At 47.7% G+C, this 21,291-nt stretch overlaps 1 protein-coding gene across 14 annotated transcripts in view; it reads right to left on the bottom strand.

The window, feature by feature from the left end:
• Positions 1-21,291, bottom strand: part of EVA1C (eva-1 homolog C) — a 117,741-nt gene that overhangs the window by 58,394 nt on the left and 38,056 nt on the right. For all 14 annotated transcript variants that reach the window (XM_023630023.2, XM_023630015.2, XM_023630014.2 and 11 more), the window contains one exon: positions 13,933-14,085. In XM_023630023.2, the coding sequence (XP_023485791.1) occupies positions 13,933-14,085 (153 nt within the window). The remainder of the gene's footprint in view (positions 1-13,932; positions 14,086-21,291) is intronic.

Below are 21,291 nucleotides of genomic sequence, written 5' to 3'. Positions count from 1 at the left end.
AAGGGGCTGTAGCCCTGTGCTTTAGAGACAATATTACATACATGCCCACCAGGAAACATGTATAAAGTTGTTCAGAGAAGCGCAGCTCTTACCAGTAAAAACCTGGAAACAACCCGAATGCCCATCATCATGAGAATGGATGAAGAATGCAGCGTCACTCAGCAGTGCTAAGGAATGGACACAGCTACACACAACAATATGGATGGACCACTGACACAACGTTGACTGAAAAAAAGCTAGTCCCAGAAAATTGCATGCAGTTAGACACCATTTTTATTAGCCAAAAGAAAAGAAATATTAAAAAAGGTATGTATGTAACATATAGACCTATGTAAGAAAACAAATATGAAAAAGGAAAGGAATAAACTCCAATCTCAGGATAGTCGTTGCCACTGGGAAGGACAGGGCACTGGGACAGGGGAGGAAGTAGGCAACTTGCTTGCAGATTTTAGTTCTTTGGGGTGTAAAGCATTATCTATTCTGCTTTACAATGTGCGTAAGTGTTACACAGATTATTTTGTATACATCAAATATATAAAAGAATTTAAAAAGAAAACATAAATTATTAAAGCCTTTTTTCACGACGACTTTTCTCCCAGAACTCTTTTAGATTAAACGGAGACCAGAGATGTTGGAAGCAAGGAGTCAGGTAATCATAATATCATAGCAAACAAAAATATAAGTATTTATTCCTGGGCATATTGAGCCACAAAAGTCTCATAGGGGCATAGAGGAAGCAGCAACATCTGGTAAAAACCTGGACACGGGGAAAGAGACAAGAAGTTAGGAGTCAAGGACAACAGTAAAATCAACAGTCTCACATCCATTCTTTAGTCTCCTTAGGGCGATCAACTCAAACAATGCTGCCAGAGTCAACTCCTAAAAGTATGACCATGCTCCTTCCCTGTTTATGCTGAAGCCTCACGAGGTGGAGGAAGCCTGGATCCCTGAGCCACGGCTGAGGAGAGCCACCCAGGAGAGCTCCCCAAGCCGCATCGGACTGTGCTGTGCGCAGGAAATAGCCCTTCCCTGGGTAAAGGCGCTGAGTTGTTTGTTAGAACAGCTAATGTTAATTACCTTGGCTAAAGCTTAGCAAGGCTATGTAACCTGCCCAAGGTCTCAATGCTTGGGGGTAGTGAGAGCCCTAGACCCTTATCTGATCGACATTAAAGACTAGGCCCTTAAATATGATTTCTCTATTTAGACAAGAATAGGAAAAGATACTGGGAAGACCATGAGTTCAGACCATTTGGTAGAAGAGAGATGATAAGAGGCTGGGCTGTGGTGAAGAAGAAATTAGGATCCTAAGAGTCTGCTGAAGGGGAAGGACGTGAGGAGCCAGGACAATGGGATTAGAGAGAGAAGGTTCTTAAGGGAGAGTATCAGTGATTAACATAAGGCAAGTTTCAAGTGCGCAGAATAGTTGGCGCGTGTAAAAGATGTGGCCCAGCTGGAGGAAAATGAGAGGCGGCAGGTCAGAGGAGGGGAAAGTCAAGAGAGGGAAGAAGAGGGCATCAGATGGTTTCAGAATGGGCCACGGGAGAAAGTGGGTTGGGCTCTGGAAAGGTGGAGCCATAGCCAATGCCCGTTGGGTAAAAAAAATCACCAAGGGAGGAGAGTTTCTGTGGTTCTGCAAGAGCCAGCCCCTCGCTACGGAGTGAGGAGGAATTTAAAGGGTCTCAGGCAGCAGGGGGCTTGAACTTGCTCCAGCGGGGTCAGCCACTCGTGGACAGAGCACACACAGTGGGTGATGAGGACGATGAGTCAGGGCGATGCTCAGTGGGCCTCATGGGAGGAGAAAGAGAAGCCTTCACAGAAGAGAGAGTAGGGCTGAAATCACAGACCAAGGAGTCTGCTGGGAGAAAAGGCTCAGGAAAAGATAAGTGAGAGCCTGTAAGTCAGAGACGAATTCGTGGCCCAGCTAAGCTAAAAGGTGACACCCAGACAAAAGGGCTAAACGTGTGAGTCAGATGGGTGAGCACAGCATCCGAACCAAGCAGCCCTCAGCAAGTAAACAGGAGCGCATTTTCCAAGGCAGGCAAACTGTGTTCCAGGGAGCCCTGGGTTCTGAGGAGGTACCCGGGGACCTCACAGGTCGAGAAAGGCAGGAAAGCTCACATCTCAGGAAGCTCCACCTTTATCTCTTAATTAATGAGAGATCTGGGAAAGAATCCAGTTGAAAGGAAGGATCTATGGCTAAACACTAAAAAGTCGGAAAGACGATGCTCTTTTTTTTTTTCCAGTGAGGAAGATTGGCCCTGAGCTAACATCTGTTACCATTCTTCCTCTTTTTGCTTGAGGAGGATTGTCGCTGAGCTAACATCCATGCCAATTTTCCTCTATTTTATGTAGGATGCTGCCACAGTGTGGCTTGACAAGCCATGATAGGTCCACACCCGGGATCCGAACGTGCGAACCCTGGACCACCGAAGTGGAGCACACAAACTCAACCACTATGCCACCAGGCCAGCCCCAGGAAAGACAATGCTCTTGAGGAAAGGACAATTAAATATATATATTATTCATATAATATATATTTGTTTATGTAATATGTATATATTAAACATTTACATATATAAATATATATGTATATGTCATGGACCATGTATATATATGTATATGTGTAAACATAAATGTATATATATTTGTTATATAGCTAAATGCGTAAACGTATGTAATACATATATCTCAACAAATGGTGAGGAACATTATCATAAAAGCACTTGATTTGAATATATGCATGAAGGTTCTGATTGATTTTGTACGCACTCTTCCACAATATCTGATAATCGGGTATTTGGGGCACACAGCAGGCCATCAACAACGCTGTATTTAATGAAGGAATTAGTGGACTGAATTGGACATCAGGTAATGCAAACATCTCCTACAGCTGGCTTTAGAAAGTGTTTTCTGTGGGGGCGCCTGGCCGGTGAGTTTGAATCTATGCTGAGAAAAGCGGCCTCTCAGGGACTCAGGGAGCTGTCGTCCTTGTGTTGGTCCCTGGTCAGCTCTTCTCAGCAACTCCCTTGGCCTGGAATTGGTCCATCTTTTCTCTGACTGCTTCTGATACTCGAGTCTAAAGGATGCATCTTGCAGGACCTAATTGGGTGGGTCCTCAGGAATGAAAGAAAGGCAAACACACCAAGTCAAGAAGCCAACAGAGCTCTAATGAAATGTTTTAAGCGTCCGTCTATACCAAGAGCCAGAAGCATCTAGTACGTCTTTATGAAGAGTAAGGAGTAGCAGAAAGAGCAAGGGGCACCGTTAGGGTCCCAACAGGCCACCCATGGCTCCAATTGGGCCACGTAAAGAGAGCTTAACAAAGGGACTGGACAGAGGTGTCAGTAGGATATGTAACACCTCAAAGGATGGTGCAGCACCCCCGGGTAGAGAGATGCCACCACCCCAAGCCTGAAGGGGCAAGAGCAGTGGTTTCCAGAATTCAGAGGGGGACCCCCCGTGGAGAGGGGGGAGCATGGAGCAGGGGCCTTCGGGGAGGGTTGTGCCACTCCCAGTGTGTTATGCTGTTATGTCAGCTGCTTTGACGCCCGCATCTCTCATCAGACTGAGAGCCCCTGGCGGGCAAGGGGGTGTACCCCTCCTGTGGTGTGCCCAGCACCTGGGACTGTTCGACTCACCGAGACTGTGTTCCTCCTGCGTGACACAAGGATACCTTTGCCACTGGATTTCTGAGAGATTTGTACGAGGCAACTGCAGAAGTCAAAATGCACACAAACTTTAGCCTTTCTCACCAGCTGTCTCTAAGCTTGAATGAAAGATCTGCTGGGGTCAAGGTTCCAGAAGGCCCTCTGCCTGTGGTAGCTGCAAGGAGCGGGATGGAGCAGTGGGCACATCAGCCCCCTTGCAAAGCCAGCTGCCTCAGTTGGTCAATGAAGATACGAGGAACTGACTTGTTGGTTGGCGTGACTATTACATAAAACCCTGCCTTTAGCTGTCCAGTGCCAGCACCCAATATATGCCAGATACCATCACCAACGTCAGGCCACCTTACGTTCAAAGGGAAAATGGGACTTCCGAAAAAGGCCTTCGGGACGTGGACACTTTACAGTCTAAATTATATGCCTTCTCTGGTCCTAAGTGAAAACAAACATATATGGCATGGTATGATCAGAACTAAATATTACACCCCCAACCTGCGTATACGAAAAAAAGACACTGGAAGGAGAATTGCCAAGATGGTAGCAGGGTATTTTTGGGTGACAAAAAAGAGGTGGGCTTTAAAAAAAATTTTTTTCCCCTATAAATTTTAAGATACTTTCCAAGTTTTTGTGAGTTTGCATTGCTTTAAAATGAAAGAGAGCAAAATAAACTTTCTTAAAAAGTAAAATAAAATTCATGCCTGGATAGAAGACAGCTTTTAAATATGAGGGTCTCTGAGGCAATTTTTTCAGACATGTAAAATTTTCCACAATGTCATAATCAACTACTCTTTTGTATAACTCAATTGGCCCCAAGAGCCATGAAAAGTTTATCTAGGAGGAAAGATATATCCTTTGAATTTTCTTCTAGTTTATTTTTTTATTGCTTTTTTTTTTGGATGCACAGGATCCAAAAATTGGATATTTTTGCTGTCTTTAGGAGCCTCTGTATTATTTGGGGTTCTGAGTGGAGCATGCTTATCAGTTGAAAAAAACCCCTTAAATCTCAAGAGATCTGAGAATGGGATATATAATTTCTGTACAAGCTTTCTGCATTGGGAAGAAGTAACAGTCTGAACTATGGAACTATTCTTAGAAGTTGGATAAACTATTACTGTTTTTTCTGTTTCAAGATAAATATGATTATAGTTGAAAACTTGAAAATCTTGCCAAATATGCCAAAATATGCCAAAACTAGGAAAATAAAAATCCCCAGTAAATCCCACTATCAAGAAAAAAACTGTTGGGGCCAGCCCGGTGGCACAGTGGTTAAGTTCACACACTCCAATTCGGCAGCCAGGGGTTTGTTGGTTCAGATCCTGGGCATGGACCTACACATCGCTCATCAAGCCATCCCGAGGTGGCATCCCACACAGAAGAACTAGAAGGACATACAACTAGGATAAAAACCATGTAGTGGGGCTTTGGGGAGAAAAAAAAAGAAGAAGATTGGCAACAGATGTTAGCTCAGGGCCAATCTTCCTTACCAAAAAAAAAAAAAAAGAAGAAGAAGAAGAAAGGAGAAAAACAAAAAAGAAAAGAACTGTTCACCTTTAAAGAACATCCTTCTAGTCACTTTTCTATGTATAAATGCCCTTCCCCCTCAGGGGATCATACACATATTACTTTGCGTGCTACTTTTTCCCATTTATTAAATATATTCGTGAAAGTTTTAACATGAGCATCATTTTAAAGAGCTGCATGGTCTCTTATTTTACGGATGTAGCAGCTCTATTTACAATATCCCCTTGGAGACACTCAGGTGATTTCCATTTTCTAACATCATAAACAGTTCTACATGCAGCATCCTTAGAGCTCAATCTGTGTGCACAAGCATGGCCGTTTCCACAGGAATTCTTGGAAGTAGATTGCTTTGTCAAAAGGTATTCAAAATACTAAGGCTTTTGATACACACGGCCGAACTGTTATCCAGAAAATTTGTGCCAATTCACGCTCCTGCCAGAACTGTATGGAGTGCCCCTGGAAGCTTCTATTTTCTTAGGACATGTGCCTGACCATATTCTTGAAGGCTAACAGAGGAAGAAAAAAAAAAACAGACTCCCGTTTATAAGCCCACAGCCCTCTCTGACCCAGGAGGTCTGTGCCCAGGGTGAGCTACAGCCGCATGCTTCTGCCACCCTGCGACGGAAGGAATTTACCTGGACGGGAGTGAAGGAGCCCACTGTGTGGTTTCAGGAAGAGGCCCAAGGTAATTCAGGTCTGATTCAAGTCTGACGGTTTCCTTGTTGACACTGAGCTCTGAACCGTTTGCACGGTTTTTTTTTTTTTGAGTGGTTATTTCCCTCCCAGGCTGATTTTGTTTGCGCCCTCTCTTTCCTGGCAAACTACCCTCCACCCCAATACGTGTGATAACAAGACATTCAACCATTTAATTTTTATTTCTTTGGCTACCGTTTAACGTGAAACTGAAGTTAATCACTCTTTACAACCTGTGTTTATTTAGATAATGAGGCTGCTGCTCCTAAGGGACTCTGTCTTGGCAGTGGGAGCCCCTGGCACCTTGATCTTTGGCTGAAAAGTCCTGGCCTGCCCACCACACTTGGCCTTGGGATGGCCTTAGCCCAGCCTCTGAGGCCCAGTGTGTGGTTTTCTCACTCTCTTAGTAAGGAAACAGAATCTCTGGAGCCCACCCAGAAAATGTAACTGCAGCAGGAAATGACGGGCCACAGCGGCTGCCCAGCCAGGGGACGGCTCTGGAGCCCTGCTTTCACGCCCAGGTCTGTGGCAGGTTCACTCCCTTCTGGGGTTGAGAGGCGGCTCCTCTCTTACTCATTGGGAGCCAATAATGATCAATCACTTTCATACCTTTCTTTCGGTTTCTCTTCCACCAGATGAGGCATGAGTCCTGATGGATCTGACTCGCTAGAAGATCTTTCAGAAACGTCTTTGGGTCAGCCCCCTCAAGATCAGACCCCAGACCTACTTTGTTCGAATTCGCGTGACTGTAAGATGTCACTTTTTGAAGCCGGTCTCACGGCTGGCTTGGTCATCGGCCTCACCGCTCTGCCTTTTCATTTGGTGGTTGTGGTGGTCAGCCTTTCGAGTGGCTTGCTAGGGCTGCCCTAACACGTCCCACACACCGAGTGACTTAAACCGCAGAAATTCGTTTCCTCTCCGTTCTGGAGGCTACAAGTCCAAGGTGTCAAGGAGGGTTGGTTGCTTCTGAGGCCTGTCTCCTCGCCTTGCAAACGGCCGTCCTCTCCCTGTGTCTTCACATGGTCTTCCCTCTGCATGCATCTGTGTCCTGATTTCCTCTTTTTATAAGGACACAAGTCATATTAGGGCCCACCCATATGACCTCAATTTAACTTAGTCACCTCTTTAAAGACACTATCTCCAAACACAGTCACATTCTGAGGTCCTGGGGGTTAAGATTTCAACATAGGAATTTTCGGGGGACACAATTCAGCCCATAACAGCCTTCAAGATGGCCCCCAATGATCTTCACCTCCTGGAATTCACACCCCGTGTAGCCTCCTCTCTCAACGTATCAGAGCTGGTCTGTGGGACCCGTAGACTATGGCAGAGGTGACAGTGTGTCGATTCCATTTGCCCTTGTGCATCACTTGCTCTGGGAGAAGCAAGCTGCCATGTCATGAGGACACTCAAGAGATCCATGTGGGGAGAACCAAGGCCTCCCGCCAACAACCAGTGCCAACCTGTCCGCCACATGACTGAGTCACCCTGGAAGCCCAGCCCTCAGGTGACTTCAGCCCTAGCCAACATCCCAACCGCCACCTCACCAGACCTGGTGAGACCCTGAGCAAGAACTGCCCCAATAAGCTACCCCAGAATTCCTGCCCCACAGAAACTGAGTGAATAAACGTTGGTTTTTGTTTTAAGCCATTAAATTTGGAGGTATTTCACTACATAGCAATAGAAAATATATACACATTTTGATACTTAGAAGTGGGTTGCTGGGCTAAAAAAATCCTAACAATGTGGGAGTGGCTTTGGGACTGGGCTTTGGGCATAAGTTGGGAAGACCCTGAAGAGAGTGAAAGTTTACGGCCTTGAAGAGAAGCCCAGCATCTGTCACCTTTGTGCCCAGAGGCCAAGTGCATCTTCAGGGCAGAACTTCCCAACTTCACCCCTCAATGCACACAGGTATCCCCGGGCTGCCCCCCAGCCATTGATTTTGGCACTGGGCAGCACCTCCCTTTCCCCCACTGTGCCATACGAATGTTAATTTTCTGTGTGTGATGATGAGGAAAAGGCACGGAAGCAACGTTCAGGGCCAGGCCGTGCTGTGTGACCAACGCCTCGCCACGGCCTCCCCTGCCTCCCACATTCCAGATGGGCCCAGCTTAGGGCGACACACACAGAACGTGGAGGCTCTGCTCACCCTCCTCTGGGCCAAGACTCAGAGCCTTGCTGAGGACAGGTGTGAGCATCCAACACCCTGGGAATACCCAGTAGGAGCTGGTCCTGAGAGCCAGGCCTCGGGCAGCCCTGAGGATGCTGTGGGAGCATGATGGCATCACACGACTCAGGGGCTCACACGCACAGGTCCCGACTCCCACCTGGGGCGTCCCCCTCTTCACCACCACTCAGCTCCTTCCTCCTGAACTTACCCTACATAGGAAGTCTACAGAATTGAAAGAGCAGCTGGCCCTGTATAACAGACCCAAACAACACGTTCAGAAAAATATACTGTGGGGTTGGAGATCGACAGCAGAAAAAGCAGGTGAAGGGTTAATACCTCTACTCTATGACGAGCTCATAAAAATTATGAAAAAAATAAAGATCCCAACACAAAAAAAGGACAAAGCCTCGAGAGACAATGTGTGCAACTCCAATAACCACAAAAACATGGGAAATGTCCCAGGTCATTAATATTCAAAGGAAGGCAAATAAAAAAATATACAGAAAGACCACTTTATAACTATTAAATTGGAAACAAGAAGAAAAACCATCCATTACTCTGCCAACGTTGTAGGGAAACTCACAGTTGTGCACCGCTGTTTACGCATATAAATTGGTACAAAAAGTTTTTGGAAAGAACTCTGGTGATATGTATGAAGACCTGTAAACCAGCCTACGCCTTCTTTTTTTTTTTTTGAGGAAGATTAGCCCTGAGCTAACGTCCACTGCCAATCCTCCTCTTTTTGCTGAGGAAGATTGGCCCTGAGCTAACACCTGCACCCATCTTCCTCTATTTCACATGTGGGACGCCTACCACAGCATGGCTTGATGAGCAGTACATAGGTCTGCGCCTGGGATCCAAACCGGCGAGCCCCTGGCCACCAAAGCGGAGAGCTCGAACTTAACCGCTGTGCCACCGGGCCGACCCCAGGGCTATGACCTCTTTTGGTCTAAAACTTCTGGGAATGTATCCTAAGGAAATAATCCAGAAGAAAGAGAAAGCTACAAGCACAAGTTCATTATACATTATTTATAATATTTGAAAATCAGAAACAATGAAATAATCCAGCCACTAGGGAATGGTTAAGTACATTATGTACTATATCCTTTCAACAAGATGTTAGGAAGTGATTGACATTGTTAGGATTATGTGGGCCACATGGGAGAATACCCATGATACAGACTTAAATTTAAAAGCAGAATTCCAATGTATCTGCTTTAGACTTGCCATTATGTAAAAACTGTTCTTTGCTCATCTACCAGGGCTTGGAAAACATCCTAAAAAAGAAAAATCTTTTCATCGGATGGGTAAAATTTGTGGCTGAATCTTTTTCTTATTTCTGTTAAGTGTAGTTATGGTGCTTGTGCAGAAGAACAATAACCATAATAATCATCTTTTAGAAAGAACTGGAAATGCTCTCCCTCAGTATCTGAGAGCTAAAGCCACACTCAGCTGTGCCTCCTGACCCTGGAGAGCTTCACCGAGGCCCAACCGGTCTTCACCACGTGGGCTCCCAACGGGGTACCAGACTCTGAAGCATCCGGGGTTTCACCAGACTTCCGCTTATCCTCAGGAGGAAAAGTACACCCCCACCTTGCAGAGGCGCACGGGGAGAACCGACCCCTCGGACCTCAGGCAACCATCTTACCCAGCTCCGGCCCGGTTCTAGGGTTCTTCAAAGCGCTGTGGCCGAGCCACAGTAAAGACTGGGAACTCAGAGCAGAGATCACACAGCGGCAGCCCATGGACCGGATGTGGCCCGTAGGCATGTTTTGCTTGGCTGGCCCAGTGTTTTAAAAAGTTGGAACATTTCACATGTTTAAAAAAAGTCTGGGTTTCCAGGATCTCATGAGCGGGTGGAAGCTGTGACAAGCCAGACCCACATTCCCGGCCGGCAGCTGTCCACCTGCAGGGCCCAGTGGGGGCGCCTCCCTTCCGAGGGGCCTTGACTCATCCACACATCTCAGTATTCATGTGGGCCCTCCTACACGGTGCCGGGCACCTGCGGGAGTTCCACAGCAAAGGGACAGACACCATCTCTGTGGGGCTTACTTTCTCCTGGGAGATGAACCGTACACACATAAGTGACAATTTCCATGTCACGAAGAGGATCAAACGGGGGACAGCTCGAGAGGGGACCGCAGGGACTAAATGCTGTGCTGGCAGGGTTCCCTGGGAAACCTCTCGGAGTTGACATCTGAGTTGGTTCCCAAACGACCAGAGGGAGCTGGCCACACAGAGACCTGGGGCGAGGACATTCCAGGCCAAAGGAAGAGCTTGTGCAAAGACCCCAGGGTATGAATGGGTGCGGACTGCTCCAGAGAGAGTGAGGGAAGGAGACCGGCAAGACCACAGCTGGGAGACTGGACTTACTCTAATTACAATGGGCAAAGTGGACGGCTCTAGGAAGCGGCATGGGAAGGGGACGTGATCAGATGAAATTTAAATAAAATGCCTCTGGCTGCTGGGTGAAGAAGAAACTAAGGGAGGGTAGGGAGTCAGGGAGAAGGGAGGCCAGGAGATCAGGCAGGAGGGGCCAGATGGTCCAGGTAAGACGCCCAGAGCAGGCTGGGAGCAAAGTAGCTGGATCAGAAATGACGCAGTGGGGGGCGCCCACAGGACTTGCAGAGGGAGGGGATGGGTAGCCGGTGGGAGACAGAGGGTCAAGAGCGTGCTTTTCAAAGTGGGTGATGTGAAAGTCTGTTTATACAAGAGGGATAAGCACATGATTTTGTAGGGCACCCATGCCAAGTGCAGTTTAAACTTTCACGCACAGTTTACCTGGGCCAAGGAGGAAACTCTTTTCAGCATTCAGTTCGATGGAGAGAAATGTGTCGGCAGGGGCAGCGCATGGTTTGTACTTGTGCACGCAGGCACGGCTCTGCCCTTGAGCGCTAGCCTAAAAGGTGAGAACAGAGCAGGGCCTTCTGCATGAGGCTGGGGGGTGAGACGAACAGGCACTCTCCAGGTGATGAGATGAGCTGAGCCTTCTCAAGGGCCCTGTCATCCCCCCTGGGAGCATCTTCCCACCGCAGAGCACAGGCCAGGGGGCTGTGGCACTTTGGCAGTGGCTCACCAACGCAGACGGGCTGGATCCCCAACCTCAGGCGTACTCACGGGGCAATGGACAGGAACACTTGACTGTGAGGGCAGGAGGGAGGGGAGAAGGATGGGCAGGCTGTTTTTGTGACTTTGCCAGGGCTCATGCTTTTCAAACTGAACAGCTAAGCAAGGGGCACTGTCTTCCACTCACAGACCTTTTCCATGTCAACAAGGGTCATTCACTGTGTTACCAGAGCCAATCTGAGGATTCCTCCAACTCTGTATGGAAACCTGTCTTTGAGCCACAGTGTCTGCTAGCATTTTATTTGGCTGATTACTTTTCCCTTTAAACCCAACTCCCGTCCAATTTTCCAGGAAGCTACGGCAGCGAGCTTCCGAGAGTCAATCATTGTTCTACATACAGAACTACCTACTTGGCTGGCCCACTTCGTCCGCTCAAAAGAACAGCTGAAATAGATGTGACTTATTGCTGCCTCCTGAAACACACGTGGCTAACTGAGACTTAGGAAGCCTGAGAAATGGGGTGCCCTGCCCCAATATTAAAAACTGGGGTCCCTTTTTGCAGAAATGGGTCGGATCACTAAGCATCCCTTATCCAGCCAAGGAGATCAGATAATATGGGGAGCTGGATGTTCAGAAGGGCAGTGGTCAGATCTGCCTTTTAGAAGGATGCCTCCAGCCACTCTGGCGAGAAAGACAAGCCTGGGAGTAGGGAGGCTCCTCAATGGCCAGGCCACGGTCCCTTGACTCAATGCAGCACCAGGAATGAGGGAGGAGGGAGTGAGACACTGCACACACAGGTGTTATATGAGAGGGGGAATGGCGTTTCAGGAATTCACAGGTCACTGTGGGGGCACGGGCCGAGGGTGTGCCATTGACAATGGGGAGCCACCCTCACAAGTACCTTTCTGCCCTGTTTGGCAGCCGAGCCTGCTAGGACGGGAGCCTTCCCCCCCAGATCTAATTAAGAGCAGCTGGATGCCCGCTTCAGCCTGCCTTTGTGGTCTGCAGGGCTGCCCCTCCAGAGCCCGGTCCACCCTCGACAGAAGGGCCTTCCTTCCCAGAATGCTAGGCGAGGGGCCTTGGCGGCACATGGTCCCCGGGATCTGCTCTCTCGTTCTCTCCCATCTTGCCTGAGAGTTTGCCTGGGGAGTCAGGTCACAAGATGCTCTTTTTCACATCCAAGATATTACTTATATATGAATTTCTTTTTAAAGTTCATGTAGAATTTCATATGTGATCCATGAATAAACTGGAGCAGTTTAATACATGAAGGAGCTCATTTGAGATTTTGAAGAATAAAGAGCAACTCCTCAGGCTGTTTCACAGCTGGGTGTGTCCTCTCTGATAATATGGGGGGTGGAGAGCAGGCTGTTTCACCACCACAGATTGGGGTGCATAACGGTTAGTTGTAACTGTCCGTTTGGCGAGGCTATGGTGCTGCCCGGTTGTTTGGTGAAACACTAGTCCAGATGTTGCTGTGAAGGTGTTTTTAAGCTGTGACTAACATGTCAATCAGCAGACTTTGAGGAAAGCGGGTCCCCCTCCATAATGTGGGCGGGCCTCAAGCAATCAGAGGAAGGCCTTCAAGCAAAGACTGAAGTTTCCCGAAAAAGGAATTTTTCTCAGAGCTGTAACATAGAACTTCTACCTGGGTTTCCAGCCAGCTGTCCTGTGGAATTTAGCCTCAAGATTGAACATCACCTCTTTCCTCAATTTCCAGCCGGCCAGCCTGCCCTGCAAATCTCAAACTTGCCAGTCACCATAAGTGTGTGAGCCAATTTCTTAAAATCTCTCTCTCTCATTCGTTATATATATATATATATAAATAAAGATATATATATAAGATACATATATAAATAAAGATATATATATGCTATATATATAAAGATACATATATATATGCTATATATATAAATAAAGATATATGTATATATGATATATATATAAAGAGCTATCTCTGATGGGGGCCGGCCCAGTGGAGTAGCAGTTAAGTTTGCGTGCTCCACTTCGGCAGCCCGGGGTTCACAGGTTCGGATCCCGGGCACAGACCTACACACCGCTCATCAAGCCATGCTGTGGCGGTATCCCACATACAAAGTAGAGGAAGATTGGCACAGATGTTAGCTCAGGGCCAGTCTTCCTCACCAAAATAACAATAATAATAACAATAATAATTAATAATAGTAATAATGATAGAGGATGACTTGGATGGGTGGCGCTGTCAGGCCCGCATCTCGGCCATCGTCTCTTAGCTCCAAACTGCAGACTTCTAAGAACAGCGACTCGCTGAACTCTTCCCCACACAGAACACGCTGGCTGCGTCCAGCCGCAGGGCCTCGCACCGGCTCTTCTCTCTACCTGGTTCCCCCCAAGGACGGGCAGGCTCCCTCTCTCTCCTCCTTCAAGTGTCCGCGCAGCTTGCCCCTCACAGCATAGAATGTGTCCTCCCTGAGCACACTCCCCGAAACGCTGTTCTCCTTAGCGCTCACCCGCACCCGAAATACAACAATCAGCTCATTTACCATCTGTTTTCTCATTGCCCCTTTGTCCACTGCTAAAGCTAGCTCCATGTAGACTCTGTGTTGGTCACTGAATCCTCCCCCACGCCTAGAACAAGGCCCCGTATACAGCAGTCACTCAATAACTGTTCAGTGTGGAATGACTGAACGACGGATTTGGGAATGTGGGGAAGAAGGAGGCCTGACCGTGGTGGGTGGTTCCCCCCAGCCCTCGACTTTCCCTCTAGTCCACGTACTGGCCGCTGCTGGCCTCCTTCTTGGGGAAGAAGCACCCTGATTATAGCCACCCGTAAACATGTACCAAAGGGGGGGAGCTGCTCTGCTTCCGGGGCGCAGACATCCCTCTCCTGGGTCCTCCTGCCGTAGGCCGCAGAGTAGATGTTGAGCAGCTTGGAGGGGTGGCAGTGCAGCGTCAGCTCCTGGTCTTCACACACGGTTTTGTTCTTTAATTCATCTGAAGCAGAAACAAACAGTGGCGGCACCATCAGCTTCCCTGGGCAGGAATCGAGAGCTCTGCCTGCATCCCAGCCGCTCATCCCCCCGGAGCTGCACCCTGAGAGGGACGATCGGGGGGGCCCTGGCTGCCCGTGGGGGTCTTTGACCCTGAAAGACCAAGCCTCTGCAGGAAGAGGGTGGGAGAGCCCATCGACGAGCGCAAAGACCCAGGAATTAGACTACAGCGCAAATGGCGGGGAGATGCCAGGGGAAGGAGGCACGGCTGGCCGGGCGAGGTCCTGGCGGATAGGAGGTTTCTCTCTCTCCCAACTTGAGGTCCCACATTCCTTCACTGAAGGGAACCTTTCCCTAAGTTTTAGTTAGCTTGGGACCCACACAGGTAAAGACCAGGAGCTGCCTGATGGAAGGTTAACCTCTGCAGAGGCCCGGTTAACCCTCACCCCCAACTTCAGAACGTTCTAGCGTCCCATGTATGTATTTAAAAAAGAGGTGATATAAACACAGATTATTTCCTTTGCTAGGAAAGGGGGAAAGTCAAGTCACGGAGTCTGTGAAGCGTCCCTCTTCAGAGAAGGATAAAGAACCGGCCCCAAAGCTGGTGAACCAGCAGCAGCTGCCGCTCGGGCTGACGCGACGTCCTAGGTCAGGACCATCGGAACCAGGTCATACGTGGTTCCCAGAGAAGTTCGTGACAAGTTTGTTTGTTTGTTTCGTCTGAGTGCCACAGTAAAATTTCCCTTTGCAATGTCATCCGGAGTTGACATTATAAATGCACTGCTGAAGAAAATATCAGTTTTTCTTAAAGAGTGTACCGAAAAACTATTTAATGAATAAAAATGTTCAGTAAATAAAATTTGATTTTTTTAAAGTAATAATAGTGAACACCCCAGACACACACAAAAACACATAGCGTACGATTCTCTTTACGTGAGATATCCAGAAAAGGCAAACTTATAGAGACAGAATGCAGGTTGGTTGTCCCGAGGCTGAGGGCTGGGAACACTGGAGGATGATGGCAAATGGAGGCAAGGACATTTTTTGAGATGATGGAAATATTCTCCAGCTGGACTGTGGTGACAGCCGCACTACTCAGTACATTTACTAAAAATCATTGAATCGCACACTTAAAATGGGCAAATTTTATACTACGTAAATGATACCCCCATAAAGATATTTTTAAAATAACAATAGTGAATATTTATTGAGCACTTCCTTTGAACTCCATCTTCTTCTAAGATCTTTAAAAGGGTCAGTGAATTTAATACTCAAAACAGCCCATGTAGGAAACAGGTCTTCATATCCTTTGCGTGTTGTATTTTGAATTTTTGGAAACTGTTTGGAGCAGCGATTCAGATATTCTGGATGCTAAGTCTTGTCTCTTCTATGTTATAAATATCTTTCCCTAGGCTGCCACTGAAACTCTGCAAAAGCAAAGCAAAACACAAAGGGGACCATGGTCACTTATTTGTATGTGCACTTCTCTCATTCCCATCAACGTTTCGTAAACAAAAATCATGAAAAAAGCTAGCCACTCCATCACCTTCTGTCCTAGCTTTTTCTACTTTGAAATGGCAACCATGGGCACATTTTTCAGCCAAACAAGCAAACAAGAGCTAAACTACGGGAGCTGCTCGGGTCGTCAGGGGCTGCCTGGGATGCAGAGGGAGAGTGTGTCAAGAGTAAGGGAAACCAGTCTACCCCACCCCCGCGCCATCACACACACACACACGCACACATGCACACGCACACATACGCCGGCACTCACTTCTCTTCTTTCCTGGATGAGTGATGCAGGCTGATCCCAGCTCCCTGATACACCACAAGCCAAAGTTTTTCAAATTGTGATCTGAAGCCCATTCATGGGTCATGAAATCAATTTAATGAGTTGTGACTAGTAATTTTAAAAAATAAAGAATAGTTTAGAAAATATCAAAGTGTGTCACACCAAAAAAGGATAAACAATATTTTATAATTTTAAAAAAACTTTTTAGAGGCCAGCTTGGTGGCGTAGTGGTTAAGTTCACATGGTCTGCTTCGGTGACCTGGGGTTTGTGGGTTTTGATCCTGGGCACAGACATACACACTGCTCATCAAGCCATACTGTGGCGGCATCCCACATACAAAATAGAGGAAGATTTGCAGAGCTGTTACGTCAGGAATAATATTCCTCATGCAAAAGGAGAAAGATTGGCAACAGATGTTAGCTCAGGGCCAATCTTCTTCACCAAAAAAACAAAACAAAAACATCCCACAAAAAAGCAAAAACTTTTCAGTTGTACGTGTGTTACGCTGGGCTAAAACATAGAGTGTTCTTCTTACTCTGGGTTGCAATCAAACCAATTTGAAAGTTCCCACCTGAACCTTACAGGAAGGTGTGAATAGTTAACATCAGGGTGACGATGGGAACTTTGGGGACCTTGTCTCCTAGAACCGATGATGCTTAAGCCCCAAACTTAAAACACGCAAGAAAATAATTTCTAAATAGAAATTCCACTTTTCTGTAACTTGTAAATTCCCATCCCTTTCTACCCTAGACAGAGAAGCCACAGTGAGGTCAAACTTTCAGGCTGCACGAAGGAAAACTTTTGAGGATCTCAAGATGACCACCAGCTCCGGTGCTGGGAAACCTTGGCTGTTCTTTAACACGTGATGATGGGAACATTCAAGATGAACGAAAGGTGCGGAGCAGAAACCAGGTCACCGATGCTCAGAAAATCCCCCCCTCCGAGTACCCCAACACATAAGGAAGCATCAGAGGGGGGAAAATTGAAGCGGTGACTAAGCAAATGTTTAGAATGCCCTTTATCCACTAACTGGAATCTTAACACAACAGCTTAAACTTAGAGCCAAGAAAAGTTTTGTTTTCTTTTTCTAAATGAAAAGAACACTGACTCCAATTCTGACATCAGATGGTTTGATTTCGGTGAGTCATATCTGCACTGGTACAAGTTTTTCAGGGCATTTTATGAGTAACTCCAAAATCCCCCCAACACTGAAATATTGCCTGACTTCAAAGCCCCAGAGCGAATGACGGCCTTCGATGCTGAACAGAGGGCATGGGCAGACACCAAAAGAGCTCAAGCACCCTTCCAACCAGGAGAATCCCAAAAAATGTTAAGAATGCCTTCCAGCGATAGAGTTTGCCAAAAAGGAGGGCGAGAGAAGGCAGGACAAAAACACAGCCTTATCTTAGCAAACTGGAAACTTCTTTAACAGGAATGGTTTCTTTCTTCTTTTTTTTTTAATCAGAATTTTTTAAATTTTAAGAGTTGCGGTTTTTTTTTTCTTTTTTTTAAAGGCACAACAGGAAATGCATTTATGAGCCAGCATCCCTCTGGGGTATTAAAGCCCATTTATTAACGGCAGCCTCAATGCCAGCCCAACTCACCCAGAGCATGCCAACGCCCACCCGCAGAGCCTTCACGATCTGTCCCCAGATGATGGGCAAAGCATCTCCTGGAATGGAGGGGCCTGCGAGTGTCCCATTACGAGCTTGGGATTACTGTTGTGTGACGCTGAGTCACTTGGTTCCTTGGGAATGTGCTAAATCACTGTCGCCTAAGAGTGACATTTCTGGGTTCTAAAAACAACAGGATTACTAGCATAATTGCTGCTTTTCTTGGAGAAGGAGAATTTGTTTTCGGGCTGGGTTAGAGCGCTCAACGGTCCCAGATTAGAAAAGGTATGGACAGCCTTCTAGAAGTGGGTCGACAACTGCCCTGTGGGTTGGGATGGGGACAGTGACAGGACCCCGGGCAGAGGTGGAACCATGACTGCTTAGACGACAATAGCCACAAGTTCTGTGGGCCATTTCCTCCTCTTTTTTTTTTTTTTTTTTTTTGAGGACGGTTAGCCCTGAGCTAACTACTGCCAATCCTCCTCTTTTTGCTGAGGAAGACTGGCCCTGAGCTAACATCCGTGCCCATCTTCCTTTACTTTATACATGGGACGCCTACCACAGCATGGCTTCTTGCCAAGCAGTGCCACGTCTGCACCAGGATCCAAACTGGTGAACTCTGGGCCGCCGAGAAGCGGAAGGTGCGAACTTCACCACTGTGCCACCGGGCCTGCCCTCCTCCTCTTTAATAACACATAGACATATTTGCATAAAGCAGCGGCCTTTCAAAGGTGGGCAAGGGGAGTGATCTGTCACAATGGGAATATTTTATTACTGACATTATTTACAATTGCCAGTGCATGGCAATAGGAACCTGTAGCCAGATATCTAGTCACTTTTATTATGTTTTTAACTTTAGGCAGTGCACCCTGCTATTGCCTGAACCCAGGGCAGTCTACACCCCTCCCACCCTTGGTATATCACTGCCTTTCAGTCATTCGCACGTTTAGCAAGAATTGCCTATCGGAATAATAGCTACCAATTACTGAGTTGAACCCCACCACAGGTCCTGTGCTAGGCATTTTACAGATGGCACTGGACATTTACAGTCTGCACAAGAGCTCTATGCAGAGCTCTATGCAAGAGCTCTCTGCACAAGGCTCCATTACAATGGAGCCTTGGAGCCTCAGAGAGTTTCCATGCACTGCCCACGATCACATAGCAGACAGGGCTAAGACCCCAGAGCTGCCTAAGCCCGAAGCCTTACTGAGACCAAAATTCCCTGAAGGGATGAGACTTATGGAGGAGGTGAAGCATGGTGCACACTCCGGGAAAAGAAAGTTCTAGTGAGGATTGCTGGTGAAATAGCTCTCCAAACACCAAACACACAAACAAGCTCCGATCTGCAGTGTTTGCCCATTTCCCAGGTATAAATATGCCCATCGTGGCAGACTTCCCTGCACACGGGCAGAGGTGGGAAGAGATGCGCAGCCCTGGCTCTCCTGACAAGAGCTGGCTCTGCGTGCTGTGGGTGCAGCCGTGGACCCTCTGGACGATCAGAGCGTCATGCAGGGGCTGGGCCTGGGGCCAATGGAGGAGAAAAACCTCAGGAGGTGAGAGGGCTGCAGAAAAGAGGCAGGAGGATGTAGGGACAGCCGCACTTCCACCTCTAGTTCACAGCAGCCATAGGAGCCGCCTCCCCAACGAAAGGTTCACTCAGGTCACCAATGTCCAGGTTACACAAGCTGCTCGGGTCTGAATGTTGGTGTCCCTGTAAAATTCAAATGTCGAAATCCTAATGCCCAAGGTGATGGTGTTAGGAGGTGGGGCCTTGGAGGTACCTAGGTCATGAGGGCGGAGCTCTCATGAGTGGAATGAATGCCCTTACAAAACAGACCCCAGAGTCCCTTGCCCCTTCTGCTCTGTATGGTTATAGCAAAAAGACAGCCATCTGTGAGGAAGTGGGTCCTCGGCAGACATCAGATCTGCTGGCACCTTGATCTTGGACATCCCAGCATCCAGAAGTGAGAGGAAGAAATTTCTGGTGATTATAAGCCACCTAGTTTACGGTATTTTGTTATAGCAGCTCAAATGGACTAAAACACCAGGCTCGGTCCCTCTCATCTGTTAGACACGGGCAGCCAGAGGGGCCTCCAACCCCATTCGAGCACCCTCTCTGCTTAAATGCCGCCCCACAGATAGAGTCCAGCTCCTTCCGCGGCCATCAGGGCCCAGGTCCTGCTCCAGTCCTCCGGCCCAAGCTCCTGCTTGCTCCTTTCAGCCCGCTGCCCCCTCCGGCCATAGGCTTCTGGATGGAATGCTCTTTCTGTGCCCGACCCCCACACCCCTGCAGATCTCAGCTCCACCATCGCTTGTGAGGAACGCTTTCCCTGAACCCCTGCCAAGGTCAATTCCTCCTTTGAGCTGCTTGCCCAGTATCCAGGGCACAGGGGTCTTCTTTAGATGTTTTCTGGACAGATATGGTCTTTCTGGAGAAAGATAATATTTGGCCTGGGACCTAAAGGATGAGAAGGAACCGCCTATGTGAAGATCGCAGTACACTCTCACTGGATGAAGGAACGTTGGAAACTGCCATCCAGGAAGCTTCTGGAAGACACGAGTTCTCTCTGTATCCAACACCTGGCCCAACCTCTGTGCACAGTAGGTGCTTAATAAGCATTAGCTGAAATGAAATTATAAACAGAGAGAATCGCTAATCCTTCCCAACTGTTTTATTGTTAACATTTTGAACAAGGACCAGTTTAAAAGGGGTTATCTTGTTCACCACGGAGGAGGGTGGAAGCGAAAAAGGTGGCAAGTGGAGGCAGTCAAGGGCGTGCCCAGAGGCGTGGTCGTTTTTGAGATTCAGCCTCAGGAGGGAAGTGATTTAGAACGCGAAGACCTAGAAGTGATTTTCCAGAGTCTACTGAGTGGGGCAGGAGGTGATGAGAATTCCTGGGGGTCGGGGTAGGCTATTCTACAAAGTTCGGGCCTGCTTGTGGGTGTTTGTGACTGTGTGTACGTGCAAGTGAGTGTGTGCATGTGTGAGGACTTGTGCGACAGCAGGCACGTGTATAATAGGATATATGGGTGTGACAGTATGCATGTAGGAGTGACTGTGTGTGTGTTGTAGGTGTACGATAGTGTGTACATGCATGTGAATGAGTGTGTATGTGGGTGTACTTGTGAGTGTGCATTTGAATGCACAGTATGGGGGCAGAGCCTAGGGGCAGTTCTGAGGTACCTGGGCCGCAGCAAGGAAAGGCTTTGAGACAGAAGCCTGGATATTTGCTGGAAGGACCCAGGGCTTTCTCTGCAGATGTGCACTTGAGACTGTTACACGTGTGTGGTCCCAGCGCCTCACTCACTGCCTGCATCTGGGCCACCAGGGGTGGGGGCAATGCGGACTCCAGAGGCAGAAACCAACAGAGAACAAAATGTACAAACGAAAATGGTTGTGTTGGGGGGAGAGCACGGAATTTAAAAAATTATTATTCCTTACATTTTTGTTAAATGTCGTTGCTAAAACACTGCTTTCTTTTCCACAAGTTTTTCAAGGAACCTCTAAGGCTACAATTACCTACGGCTTCTCTCAGGCAGACCCTCCAGGCCTGGACGCATGACCTACTCGCTGAAGAGCAATTATTTTTGGCCAGCAATGTGTTCATCACCAAACCGATGTGCATTAGAAATGGCCAAAGTCAAGGCAGAAAAGTACAAGAATCAGAATAAAAGAGGTTGCATCAGCCAGGTCCTCTTCCTCTTTTCTTCTCCTTAAGAAAACTGCGTAGGGAGCCCCTGCTGGAGATGAAAGTGAGAAGAAACCAGTTCATAAGGATCTGAAACCGTGGGCTTGGGTGGCAGCTG

This window comes from Equus caballus, chromosome 26, assembly GCF_041296265.1.
Source record: "Equus caballus isolate H_3958 breed thoroughbred chromosome 26, TB-T2T, whole genome shotgun sequence".
NCBI classification, from domain to species: domain Eukaryota; kingdom Metazoa; phylum Chordata; class Mammalia; order Perissodactyla; family Equidae; genus Equus; species Equus caballus.
Note: the sequence above shows the minus strand (reverse complement) of the source record. Positions and strands in the feature narration are given on the sequence as shown.